Source organism: Megalops cyprinoides, chromosome 17 (genome assembly GCF_013368585.1).
Source record: "Megalops cyprinoides isolate fMegCyp1 chromosome 17, fMegCyp1.pri, whole genome shotgun sequence".
NCBI classification, from domain to species: Eukaryota; Metazoa; Chordata; class Actinopteri; order Elopiformes; family Megalopidae; genus Megalops; species Megalops cyprinoides.
Window position 1 is genome coordinate 3,079,378 of NC_050599.1, and position 13,704 is coordinate 3,093,081.

Sequence of the window (13,704 nt, forward strand, 5' to 3'; positions counted from 1 at the left end):
ACCAGGACAACCCATGAAAATTACACTTAAAGAACTGTTTCGGTGCCCACATACATGCACAGTCAGGTTATCTTTTTACCTTGCCATTTAAGCAATTTCCTTTAGGGTGATCACAGCTGACCACACACCCACATTGGCAGTTTGATTACTGGTCAGGGAAACCCTTTACCAACCAATGTCAAGAACAGCACTCTCTCCCTACAACCTGTTATCAAAACATGCATTCCTTCCAGACTAATCCACTCCTCTACCACCAGACTCCTAGTCATCCCTCCTTGGAAGGGTTGCTCTTCTCCATCCCCCTCCATCCCCCTCTCTTCTCCATTTCCCTCCATCGCCCTCTCTTCTCCATCCCCCTCCATCACCTTCTCTTCTCCATCCCCCTCTCTTCTCCATCACCTTCTCTTCTCTATCACCCTCTCTTCTCCATTTCCCTCCATCGCCCTCTCTTCTCCATCCCCCTCCATCACCTTCTCTTCTCCATCCCCCTCTCTTCTCCATCACCTTCTCTTCTCCATCCCCCTCTCTTCTCCATCTCCCTCCATCGCCCTCTCTTCTCCATCCCCCTCCATCACCTTCTCTTCTCCATCCCCCTCTCTTCTCCATCACCTTCTCTTCTCTATCACCCTCTCTTCTCCATTTCCCTCCATCGCCCTCTCTTCTCCATTTCCCTCCATCGCCCTCTCTTCTCCATCCCCCTCCATCACCTTCTCTTCTCCATCCCCCTCTCTTCTCCATCACCTTCTCTTCTCCATCCCCCTCTCTTCTCCATCTCCCTCCATCGCCCTCTCTTCTCCATCCCCCTCCATCACCTTCTCTTCTCCATCCCCCTCTCTTCTCCATCACCCTCCATCCCCCTCTCTTCTCCATTTCCCTCCATCGCCCTCTTTTCTCCATCACCCAAGAGGTGCAAAAAGTTCCCCACAACAGTCAGAACAGCAGAGTCACTGGCCATATTCCAGTGCAGACTGAAGACCTTTCTATCCTGACTACATCTCAGCTCTCTACACCCTGACCCCTCCCCCTGCTAAAAACCATGATAAACACCTGTGGTAAGGCTTGATTATAATATGTAAGTAATGTGTAAACATTGGAGTAAAAGACAGGTGGCAGTATAAGCCTGTTGCTGTGACAAAAACTGTCAAAACTTGACCGTCAAAACTTTTTGCCAATTAAAGCTTAGTGGTAAAGCGTGGCGGCATGAGCTTAGTGTCTGAATCTGGCACTGGAAGCATCTGTTTGTGTGTTATGACAGCTCTGACTGTGGCAATGTCTCCCACAATAACACTACATTACATTACATTACATTACATTATTACGGCGCTAATGATTCAGCATCTATGTGGCTACATGCTCAACTCGATGAATGCACTTTTTGTAAGTCACTCTGGTGCGCTCTGCTAAATTTTGAAGTGTAATGGAAACACAAATGGTTTGCATTCAGCCTCTGTCTGCCAATATCCAGGATTGTTAACAATACATGATGCACCACCCAAAAATTAAACAGTCTGGTAACACTCGCTTTTACAGAGGTCTGTATATTTTCCCAGTATTATTCACATTCTGAACGGCCCATAATTTTGTAATGCATCTTGCAGACCCGGTATCTGCCCCAACACAGACCATTGTAACCAACTGGAAAAGCCTGATTAGGTTAACTGGGGAAATTAATCTTATTTTTAGCCATGCCAAGCAATATTGGCTAAACTTTTCAATTCAGCGTACATCAGTCCACATCTTAGGAGCAAACATTAAAACGTCTAAGACAGGAGTGTCCAACCCTCTCCTGGAGGGCCACTTGTCCTGCATGTTTTAGATCTCTCCCTGCTCCAACACAGCTGATTCAAATGATCAGTTTGTTATTCAGCAGCTTCAGGAGTTGATAACGAATTGATCATTTGAATCAGCTGTCTTGGAGCAGGGAGAGATCTAAAACATGCAGGACAAGTGGCCCTCCAGGAGAGGTTTGGACACCCCTGGTCTAAGATAAACTAAACAAAGTGTGTTTCTTTGAATAACAAACACTCATGAGAAATGATCCAGAGGTGGAACACCCCGGCTTCAGAAAGTTAAAGTCCAAAAATCCATATTTGTTCTAGCAATTCATTACACCAGCTGAATTTAATTAGCACAACTCTTCAGGAGAGGAGAAATCACCTTGTTTAGTGAATGGCTAGAACAAATACGTGGCAGGACTTTTACTTTCTGAAGCCGGGGTGTCCATCTCTGAAAATATCTGAGCGCTTAACCTACAGTCTGTATGCAGAATTTATTTGAGAAGAGGGTGATGTCTGGCCCTCACCGGATATCAGAACGTATTATACTGTGTACACAGACGCACTCAACATGGACACTGAGAGAGCGACATAGCGCCGCAAAGCGACCACGGCAGAAGACGGCGGCGCTTGAGAGCGCACAGCCCCTTCTGTGCCCACGCCTACTAATGCAGCTCATTTAGCGCTGAACCGGACGGTTCCTGCCTTACTCCTTGCGCTGTCATACGCACCGTGAGATGGGACGGCGGTTTGGAGAGCTGCTGCCAGCGGTTCTGGTCTCGCTGTTATTCTGCGTCTGCGAGCGGGTCTCTGCGGCAAACTTCGAGCTCACACTGCTACACACCAACGATGTTCATGCGCGGGTGGAGGAAACCAGTACCGACTCCGGCAAATGCACGAAAGGACAGTGCTTTGCCGGAGTGGCGAGGAGGATGACGAAAATTAAGGAGATCCGGCGTCTAGAGCCGAATGTGCTGCTGTTGGATGCGGGAGACCAGTTTCAGGGCACAGTTTGGTTCAACTACTACAAGGGTGCTGAAGCCGCATACTTCATGAACAAGCTCGGATATGACGCAATGGTAAGAATCTTTCCATTGTAAATGGCTATTTGATCTAAACATTTTTTTATTATTATTGTCCGAATGTTGAATTGAATAGATGTCTAAATTGTATAGCCTACTAGCTTTTCAGTCAGTTGCCGAATTGACAGTCTTGTTCTACTATCCTGAAACGACCATGGAACATACTATGATTTTTGTTGCTTTGTTTTAATTATTTACAGAATTTTACAATTTCAGCACTTCGTCAAGGTGCCGAAAGTCGCTGAATCGAGGAATACCTTAGTAACCTACTGGAGAAGAAAAAAGGAGAATAATATAACAATAATAATTTAGCGATAACGCGTTCATTTAAGTTTTATTTGATCAGAAGTTCAGAACATTAAACATCAATTGTAGTACAACGCCGTAAAGGAATAAATACGCCCTGAAATCCGTTATCTCAAAATATTCGTTCCCTCGAAACGGTAGCGCCTTTCCCTGGAGATATGAAGTCATTCCTTTCAAGTAGTAAGTCATTCCCTCCAGATAAATGTGTTTTTCTCCGTGTCCCTTTAGGGGCCCCGGTATAAAAAGAGAAAATTTGCAGAAACTGAAACGGCAGCTATAGGAGCATGTAAGTCTTCGCAAGGCACAGGGCTAAGCATTCCCATACAGGTCAGCCAGAGATTATTAAGGACACAGCTGTTTGTCCTTAATGCGTCGTAAGGGTTCATTCACTTCAATTACATATTTATAGAAATAATTCCAGGTAATTCTAACGTAGTGGAATGTGCACATATGAAGGTTCCCAGCTTTCTAACCAGTGCAAATAAGGATAATTAGTAAGGAGTGTCTCTAATTAGTAAGAGGCGTGGAGAAGATATTACACACTGCGGTCTTAGGCCACTGACTGGCAACATATACAAGCTGTAAGCTCTAGAAGTGTAGCGTTTTTGTTCAGGGGTTGAGAAACATCCTGTGGGATGCCAGGTAATGTACCAACCGCTACCTGTACCTGTTTTACTTCAGGGAGTAGCGGTTATCAGATGTTGTGTTCCTGTTCCTCCTCAGCTCATTTGTATGCGGGGACAGTGGTCTGCAGGCATGGTGCCTGGAGAAAATACAGAGGGGTGCACTTGCAATCCATGATTTGGGGGCACAAAATGTCATATCTTTAAAAAAAAACAAAAAAAAAAACAATAAATACCATGTAGACGTATGGCTATAATAAGACTGGAGGTGCACTGAGGTCCATCTGGGGGTGCACCCCTTCGCACCCCCATAGCACTGGCCCTGGTGGTCTGGTAAGGTGACTGTTGTGTTTGGTTTGCAGGCTTTGGGAAACCATGAGTTTGACAACGGAGTGGAGGGTCTGCTCAGGCCTTTCCTGCAGGACGTGAACTGCACAGTCCTCAGCGCCAACATCAAGGCCGACCAGACGCTGGCACCAAAGATAGCGGGCTATTTTTCGCCCTATAAGATTCTGGATGTAAAGTCTGAGAGGGTGGCCGTGGTGGGCTACACATCAAGGGAAACCCCAGCACTTTCATTGCCAGGTGAAATCGCTTTCGCTTTTTCACAATTGATGCTCTGATTGACTGAGGTTTTTGAAAGGGGAAGACAGCTTTACAACAAACCAAATTACCAGAAACTACCTTATCTCGCATTGCTGGATGGATATCATTGTCCTTATCATCATTATCACCACTTTAAGATTCTTTGATTTTTTTCTGTCACTATAATTCATGTCCAGTCATGAATATGGTAATATCAAACAGGATGTTTTTAAGTAACTTCATGGGTAATAGAAATAGATTAAGAATTTGTGTGACCTTACAAAAGAAGTGTAAAATTTCATTTGTTAGATAGGTAACTCTGTGTGTGTGTGTGCGCGCACACATATGTGGTATGTGTTTTCTTTGCCTCCGTAGGTCCTCACTTGACCTTTGAGGATGAGGTCCAAGCCCTGCAGCTCCAGGTAGACAAGCTGACCACCTTGGGCATTAATAAGGTCATTGCCCTCGGCCACTCCGGCTTCGCTGTGGACCAGGAAATTGCCAGGAAAGTGAAGGGGGTAGATGTGGTTATAGGAGGACACACCAACACATTCCTGTACAATGGTATGCTTTACATCCTGTGTGACCTCTGCTTTGGTATGCGTTCCCAAAATATCAGTGTAAGAGGGTTTCCTTTCATTATGTGTATTCAGAATCCCCTTCTGTTCATTGTTTCAATATTAGCTATGGGCCCTATGTATTGTCCTGAAATATGCTTTGTCAAGATGCTGAAATATCCCTCCGGGGGAGTTTCCTCAGCTAGCTTGCAGGGTTGTTGTAACTCTGAAGTTCTATCGGCACAGCTCCTACTCTGTTGGAGGTCATTGCTGTACTGATTACAGAGATGTTTTGACTGAATGTTACCGCACAGATGTTACCGCAAATGGTGCTTCCAAGTTAGGATATCGTGGCTGCAAGATTACATAGTCATCCGAAGTTGTAGACAGACGTAGTTTCTACAGTTGCACGGCACTGCTCATTTCAGCAATGTGTAGAGAAATCCTGTTAGTCAAACTTGCCTTGGTTCATGTGTTGATTTAATGACAAAAATCTAGCATCATAAAGAATTTGCTACACAATGACTGGTCAGTAGTTTGAGCAGCCTGGGACCAAGAAAAAGTACAAGGCATTGATGTGTTGTGCTGATGTGGAGCCTAACAAGAACTCAGGGCTCTTTTGTAGTGTTTAAGTGTATTTTTTTGCGTATGAAGGACTTGTATGTGAAGCAATTTAACCCTCAGAGAAAAATAATTCTATTATGTATGTAGCAGAACACAAAACCAGATCATATCATGTATAACCACATATAGTCTCAAATTTCCCTCGGGATTAATAAAGTATTTCTTATTCTTATAAGTCAGTTATAAGCTCAGAAGCACAGAATATAAAATACTCAAGGTTAAAGGTACTAACGGAGAGGAAGCAACACCGACAGTGTGAATTCGCTGTTAACAGTGGTGTTAATGTTGAAGTACAAAATTCTACTGGCAATCTAAAGGATCACCCTGTCACCAGATGTAGGTTGGCCAGTTTGTGGTGGAATAAATGTTAACTGCAGCTTTTCAGATAATTTCCTAAGAAACAGGAGGATTGCGCTTAATCTGCAGTATGGTGAGAAGTGAAAGTTCTTGCTTGCATTTTTGACACAATGCAGCTGTTTATCAAACACACCTACACATATATGCAGATATAAATAATTTGTTTAACCCTTAGTGCCACTGTTTCAGCGTGCCTCTCACAGAGACCTTCAGACAGTCTGAATATCAATGCCATATGATAACTGCATTCATTCACACAGAATCAGGTTCAAAGAAAGTATATGCTAAACAACAAACTGTTAAAGGATTCTAAACAACTTACGGTATTTAAGTGATGATCGGCCATCCATTTCCATTCTAATTTTCTAGTCAAAAATTCTGTGTTTAAATATCATTTTGAAAACTAAACGCACTATACCGCAATAAATTTAGCCAACGTGAGGTCATGTTAACAAAGCATGACTGTTGATCATTACGATGTGACCACCTCCAATAGCAACAGATCTGAAAAAGTACACAACAGCTTGAATACATTACCTTCATTTCAGCAGACACTATGCAATCTAGCAGAGTGGAGGGCTTCTGAGTCTGAAGGGTGTGTTTAATTTATTCCATCTATTCATCATAATGCTGTTTTTTTTCTCTGCATCCCTATAGACCACTTTTCCTGTCAAGTCCTTTGTGAGGATGCATAAACATAACTGACTTATTTCTGCCAACATGAGTGTTCTGGTTTCAGCCTCTGATGAGGATGTGGGTCAGTATAGGAAACGAAGCAACAATAGCAATAATTATTTCGTACTTCACTAAACGCCAAAAATAACTAAAGGGCTGTTTACATTCAGCTGCACAGAGTTTTTACCAATGCCTCAAAGGGCACCAGTACATTTCTCATTATGACTGGAACATTTCAACATTTTACAATGTATTTTAAAAAACTACAGTAAATGGCTGTCTAAAAAGAAATAAAAAAAAAAAAAAAACTTAACTGACTGATCAGAATAACAGAGTAAACAGTGAATGCAGTTTGTTTGCTGTTTGGCTCTTTAGAACAAGAGCAATGTGGCTTTACCAAGGGGAGAGCTGTTTGCGTGGTTGCCGGACTGCCTCCCTGAGCCACACTCGTATTCCATCATCAGGACCGGCTCTGCCCACCTCCTGCCTTCTCCCGTTTTCTAGCTGGTGTCCTGGGCAACGCAGACCGCATCGCTCAGACTCGTAAAGAACAGAGGAGCGTATTTCTGTGCAGATTCGGCCTGTCCAAGGACAGCTTTCACACAGGCAGATGCTGGGCTGGTTTCCTTCAGTGGAACTGGCATGTCAGGCCAAATCAATATGCGGAGAGCCGGATGCAAAAGGAGGCCCGTTGCGGCTCTGGCCTGCATTTCTGATCACCGTTGCTCTAGACTCCCTCGCACAGCTGAAGGGTCTGCGGAGGACAAAGCTGTGTTAAAGCAATGCGATGTTCTCGGCGTGGCGTCTGGCCCAAATCCATCCGATTCTGTCACTGTGACAGAAGAGATTGGGACAATGCAATTTATTGACGCCTTTTACAGTTTGGAAGGAATTTGTCCAGATAAAGAGGCTTGCAGTGTTTCTGCACAGAGACACGCTCATTGTTTCCCCCCATTGCAGGCCAGGTTTGTCGTTGCCAATGCTGTAACGTTGCCCAGATCGCTAACAGTGAGTCTCTGCTTGAAAAATACGGTCAAGTGACTAATTTGCTTTGAGTGGTTACCAGCACCAATTTATGACCCAGTTTCACAGCGGTGAAAAACGCATAACTTATCGTGCTTCTATGGCAATGTAAACTCATTACGCATTGTCATGGAATCTTGGTAATACATTTAAACATGTGTTTCCCTTCCTTTATTTATTCTCATTAAGGAAGTTGCAGCTGGAGGGGTGTGAATCTTGGCTAAAGGGCCTTATCCATTAAGTCCTCAACGGCATGACGCAAAGCTAAGAGGAATATAAAGGTTCATATAGGAAGTCAAGGAAGGAAGTGAATATGACAAAAGGCTGCTTCTCTAACTGCATATCAGACACCGTTGCAGATGTTTGCACAGGGAGTCTGGGCATGTCTGTGGCCTCTCTGTCAGGCTGAGTCACTGCTTGGAGGCTGGGGAGTGGTTGTGTGGGTGTCTACTCTACAGGTCAGCAGGGGACCCCTTACCATAAGCAGCTGAAGCTTTGTCTTTGAAATTGAAAGCCATGTCCACATTCCATGTCCACAAAACATCAGTGTCAAAAAGCTGTGATCTGCATTTGAAACGGGTTAATTCACAAATACCATCTCATGCTTCCTGAGTTCCAGTGTCCTGATCCAGTTTTTCCCAGTTCCCCGCACATTCATCGCCCCCTCTGTGAAACTGACCTTGATCATACTTGCTTTTCTGTTGCTTAAGGGACATCACCATCTAAAGAGATCCCCGCGGGGCCGTACCCGTTCATGGTGCAGTCAGACGATGGTCGCAAAATCCCTGTCGTCCAGGCCTACGCTTTTGGGAAGTACCTGGGCTACCTGAAGGTGACCTTTGACGAGGCAGGCCACGTGGTTCAGGCAGCAGGGAACCCGATCCTTCTGGATAGCAGCATAGAAGAAGGTAAGCGACAGGAACCCCCAGCAGGAGCAGGGCATTGTGGGTAATATGCAGGACACTGCAGGAGTGCAGCAGTGACGTGCCTTATCAAGGGTTAACCAAATGCTGTCTCACAGTATTCAAATAATACAAAAAGGCAAGGGAAAAACTTAAGTAAGGGCATTTGTTATGCAAATCTTAAAAATTACTCAAAGTCTCTGAACTGCCTTGTCCTGAGTGTCAGGGAATAATTTGATCTTTCATTTTCATGAGAGGGGAAAATTCAAGTGCTTCCAAGCTTTAAAGTTAATTTTTTATTTGCTATGGTGAGCCCATAGCACTAAAATGTTTTCAATAACTTGCTGTAGAATGGTGCGATTCATACGTAAAGCGATTCATGTGCTGATCATGCGTCCTCACTTGGGATTCAAGTTGAGAAACTTCACACTAAGTTGAATGAGCAACAGTGTCAGACCAAGCTAACAACACTCACAGAACAGTGAGTGTGAGCATAACTTGTGGTCGTGCCTGAATAGTGTTAACTTGTGCTTATCTGTAACTAAACAGCACAGGAAATGAATCGATGTCAACTGCATATATCTACCATATACCTTTAACAATGTCACTAGACCATAACTCATGCAGTACTACAAGTAAACAAGCAACAAGTAATACAATTGGCTCACTGGAGTTTGTGTGTAACGAAGACACAAGCATTGCACATTATTATTTATGAATAACAACATTATTATTATCATTTAACAATATCTTAATTGTTGGTGGTTTTGTGGAAGGAGGCCGATGGGGTGGTGATGTGGAAGATGTCCTCTGTATACTGTTTTTTTCTGTATTTTTGGCAGACCCAGATGTGCGTGCTGACGTGGAGGAGTGGAAGAAGAGTCTGGCGAATTACTCCTCCCAGTACGTGGGGAAGACCCTGGTGTACCTGAACGGCACCTTCGAGGAGTGCCGCTACCGCGAGTGCAACCTGGGGAACCTCATCTGCGACGCCATGGTGAGCTCAGACGTTTACAGTCTGCTGGGTTTGTTTGCCTGGGTTTGGGTTTGTTGGTCAGGAACATGTGCGTGTTGCTCATTTCCTGCGGCTGCTTGTGTACGTGCTGTTAAAACACACCATGTCCTCGTGTCATCGTGCCGCTCCACTGACTCCCCCGCTCGCTCCCGTAGATTCACCACAACATCAAGTACGCGGACGAGGCCCAGTGGAATCACGTCAGCTCCTGCATCCTGAACGGCGGCGCTATCCGGTCGGCCATCGACGAGCGCAGCCGGAATGGTGCGTTGTGGGAAATCTCTGTGGCTAAGGTGGCACCGCTGCTCCACGTGTGGCCAGAAAAGCCTCACTCTGATTGGACGTCATTCTTTATGATGCAATGCCATTCTTCTCCGCATGTGGCCAGAAAAGCCTCACTCTGATTGGACGTCATTCTCTATGATGTAATGCATTTCTAGGTTCCATCACCATGGAGGACCTGATAGCCGTCCTGCCGTTTGGGGGCACGTATGACTTGGTGCAGCTGAAGGGGTCAACACTGAAAAGGGCCTTTGAACATTCGGTGAAAAGATACGGAGGAGGAACCGGGGAGTTCCTTCAAGTGTCAGGTAAGACAGTTTCACTTTTAAGTAGTTTTAAATGTTATATCATTATATCACATTATTGTCATTTAGCAGATACTCTTATCCAGAGTATCTGCATAGGTTACATGGGTTACAGCTTTACATGTTACCCATTTATAGAGCTGGATATTTATTGAGGCAATTTGGGGTTAAGTACCTTGTCTAAGGGCACAACAGCAGTGCCCCAGCAGGGAACTGATACAGCAACCTTTATATAGCCCTGTTCTTTACCACTGTACCACACTGCTGCCCATGCTCAATAACCCACAAAAGAGTGGTGGTGGTGGGGGGTTTGCTTCTCTTTGGTCTTCTCAAACCCACGCCGATCACACGATGTTGCCCCTTGCAGGGATTCAGGTGGAGCTGGACGTGTCCCAGCCCGTGGGTCAGCGGGTGACACATATCAGCCTGCTCTGCACTCAGTGCCGGGTACCCCACTACGAGCCGCTGGACCCCAACAGGATCTACAAGCTGGTGCTGCCATCATACCTGGTGGACGGGGGCGACGGGTTCTCCATGATCCGGGATGAGAAGCTGAAGCATGACAGCGGTGAGCTCCGTGGGGGCGTCCTCGAGACAAACCCAGACACCCGGCCTCCTGTGACGGCTATCAGGTTTCCGATCTGTGCGCTGAGGCCGGTCATATGGCTTCCTTTTTTACCACAGCTAAACTGCGAGTGTGCGTGCAGGAACACAGATAGCTGATATCGCTGAACGTGCGCATTGGTTACCCCCACGCCTGTGACATAAGATGAACAGTAAATCCGAAATTAAGCACGGCCTCAGCGACTCCCAAAATACACTCGCCCAAATGTAAATAGCAAAGACACGTTAATGTACAAAGTGATCAAAGGCCTGCAGTCACACACTTCTGACAGCTGTGTCAGGTGGGATGAATAGTGTTACTGGAGATAGTTCAGTACAACCAACACATGCATGTGTGTACAAAGGCTAATATATAGAGATGTGTGGTGCATGTTGGATTTAAGAAGTGTGTGCTAAGCTAAAGCTGTGCATATTCACAAGATTTTTAGATCATATTTATCCCTATTTATATCTATATCTATATCATATCTATCCATATTTATCACCCGCCTGACTGGGAAGTCAGGACTTGACTTAATGCTGAAGTTACTGATTATTTCAAAGTAATTTCTTCTCGTCACTGGATGGTGTGATACTGTGTCACGGCCCCCACTTTGCAAATTTTCCACAGTGACTTTCACATTCACACTCTCTCTGCAGCTGTGCCCTGCCCTCATAAGACTGACCTTCTTCATTTCCACAATGCGAGAATTAAAGGAAATTGCAGTGCAGGAAAGACTGCCAATCAGAATGCTTTCCCCAGTTTCAGGGATTCAAAGCACATAATCGTTTCCAGGCTTCTCATTTCTTTTGGTCTTGGCGCTGCACTACCTGCTTCTGGCATACCTTAACAGTCCGGATTAGCAGCACACCCACAATACTATAATTAGACACAAGAGGGAAGACCACATGGATTATTACATTTACTCAAGCTTTTATTTTTAAAGCCACCAGCAAAATACTTGTGGCTCTACGATAACAGAATCGTGATGTAGAAATTTTGAACGGGGATTGTTCTGGGGAAGCTGGAAAGCACTTTGATTTATTCATTCAACAGAAGCCCTTACCCAGAGCAGCTTACAAAAAGCACATTCAATAGGATTGGGCATGTAGCCATATATATATACACGGAATCATTAGTGTCATACTTGTTTTATAGCACCATTGTGGTAAACACTGCCACAACAAGTGCTGTTATAACATGCACAAGCATCACCATTTTCTGCCATCAAGCCTGTACTGCTACAGGCTGCTATCCCCACCAGATCCCCTGTGGTTCTCATTACCATCAAATGGTAAAACAGTGTGACCGATCGGTACTTTGGGGGAGGGAGTGAGTGCTATCAGTTTCTAAGGCTTAGTCAGTGACTGTCACTGGTGTCTGTGAGTGCATGTGCATGCGTTCGGAACAAGCGAGAGCAGACAGAACCTGTTGTGCTGGGTGAGGATGCTGAGTGCGTTTGGTCGTCTTGCTCCCAGGGGACCTGGACATCGCGGTGGTAGCCAACTACATCTCCGAGATGAAGCGGGTCCACCCAGTCGTGGAGGGCCGCATCCGGTTCGCCAGCTCGGCGCGGGTGAGCGCCGGCCACGTCAACCCGCCCCTCCTGCTGCTGCTCGTCCTGGGATTGGTCTCGGCCCTGTCCGTCAGCCTGTGAGAGCCGACCGTCACTCCGGCCCGCTGCGGGTCCTGGCAGCTGCCGACGTTCCATCATCAGCCAATTCAGAACAAGCCGCTCAGGTTGCCCTGTGACGCTCTCAAGACAGGACATTGTTGCCGATGTAACAGAAAGGACTATTTATAATACGGTGCGACAGCAACAAGAACAGAGCACTCTGCCACTTACAGGTACTGAAGTTCAACCCTCAACAATCTGCTGGCACACCTGGCCCAGGTGTGGGAGGGACTGCACTGCCGCAGGTGATCCGTGTTCCGAGGACACCTGGGCAGGGCTGGTAATCTTTCTGCATGGCACTGCACCCACATAGCCGGGCACAGGTAGGCTTGAGTGTGGCCAGACAGCACATGGCATTAGTACTAGGTTATGTCCTGAGTCAGGGCAAAACTCTGTACCAACTCAAACACGCGAAGTACGACACACCATATTTTTTTTAATCCAGTCCACTAACACAAACCAACGGGACTGTTACCTCATTGACTGCTGCCAATCATAGAGCCAATAAAAGCATTCCTCCATAACCGATATCATCAACAACAAAGTTCACTGCAAGGCTGTGTGATTTAACAGCCTCATGAGAGCTAAATATTATCAAATGACTGTCAGACAGGATTAACAATGACAAAGCAGGCAGCACAGGTCAGCGTAGCACTTGGAAGCATAACCATGAATTTCCCTCCAAGTGGAAGTACTAGGATGCATTTCTCTTCAAACTCAGATGTCTTTTTATGGGTTTTTTTCATAACTTTATTGCATTTCAATGAATCAAGTGATGCACTTAGTTTTTATTGGTGTACAGAATCTTGTATATTTTTAAAGATATAAATAGAAGCATTATTTTGAAAAATAAATATAGCCTGAATACAGGACACAACTGTTTGTGTTGTTCTTACATTTGTACATTTCATTTATGGTGAAAATCAGTTTACTTTCAGTCGGTTTCTTCTAGTAAATGTCCCTTTGTTTGTGTGCATGTGCTGTACAACACAATAAAAAAAATGTCTCGAGCAGCGGTGGCTTTTCTACAAAGCTTTACAAAAGACTACAAAACTTGACATAGAATTTTACTTTGAAGTGTCAAGGGATACCATATATAAACAAACTAAAAAAAATTACACCAGTGTTTGTTTCATCTCTGTGTTAGTGAAGCATGACCGATTCAACAAAATAAAAAAATAAAAAAAAATTCAGATCACACCTCAACCCCACAAACTGGATCAGGAATGTGACCTGTTGGCAGTCCCAGGATTGGAGTTTGGGAGAGCAGTCGCCGTCATTAGCGGTCGCCAGCCACCCGGAGCCAGCTGGGAC

At 45.1% G+C, this 13,704-nt stretch overlaps 1 protein-coding gene across 1 annotated transcript; it reads left to right on the top strand.

The window, feature by feature from the left end:
* The first annotated feature begins 2,498 nt into the window (after positions 1 to 2,498).
* LOC118792264 (snake venom 5'-nucleotidase-like) lies at positions 2,499 to 13,033 on the top strand. The gene is made up of 9 exons (XM_036550073.1): positions 2,499 to 2,854; positions 4,149 to 4,371; positions 4,747 to 4,935; positions 8,318 to 8,515; positions 9,352 to 9,506; positions 9,680 to 9,788; positions 9,965 to 10,114; positions 10,479 to 10,679; positions 12,194 to 13,033. Exons 1-9 carry the CDS (start codon positions 2,513 to 2,515, stop codon positions 12,370 to 12,372), a joined length of 1,746 nt encoding a protein of 581 aa, XP_036405966.1. The 5' UTR covers positions 2,499 to 2,512; the 3' UTR covers positions 12,373 to 13,033.
* The last annotated feature ends 671 nt before the right edge of the window (positions 13,034 to 13,704 follow it).

Bases quoted from the DNA above. Each gene is read 5' to 3' on its own strand.
- LOC118792264 (XM_036550073.1), top strand. From the start codon at position 2,513: ATGGGACGGCGGTTTGGAGAGCTGCTGCCAGCGGTTCTGGTCTCGCTG. The intron at 2,855-4,148 runs GTAAGAATCTTT...TTTGGTTTGCAG, and splicing joins AGCTCGGATATGACGCAATG to GCTTTGGGAAACCATGAGTT. The intron at 9,507-9,679 runs GTGAGCTCAGAC...TCGCTCCCGTAG, and splicing joins ACCTCATCTGCGACGCCATG to ATTCACCACAACATCAAGTA.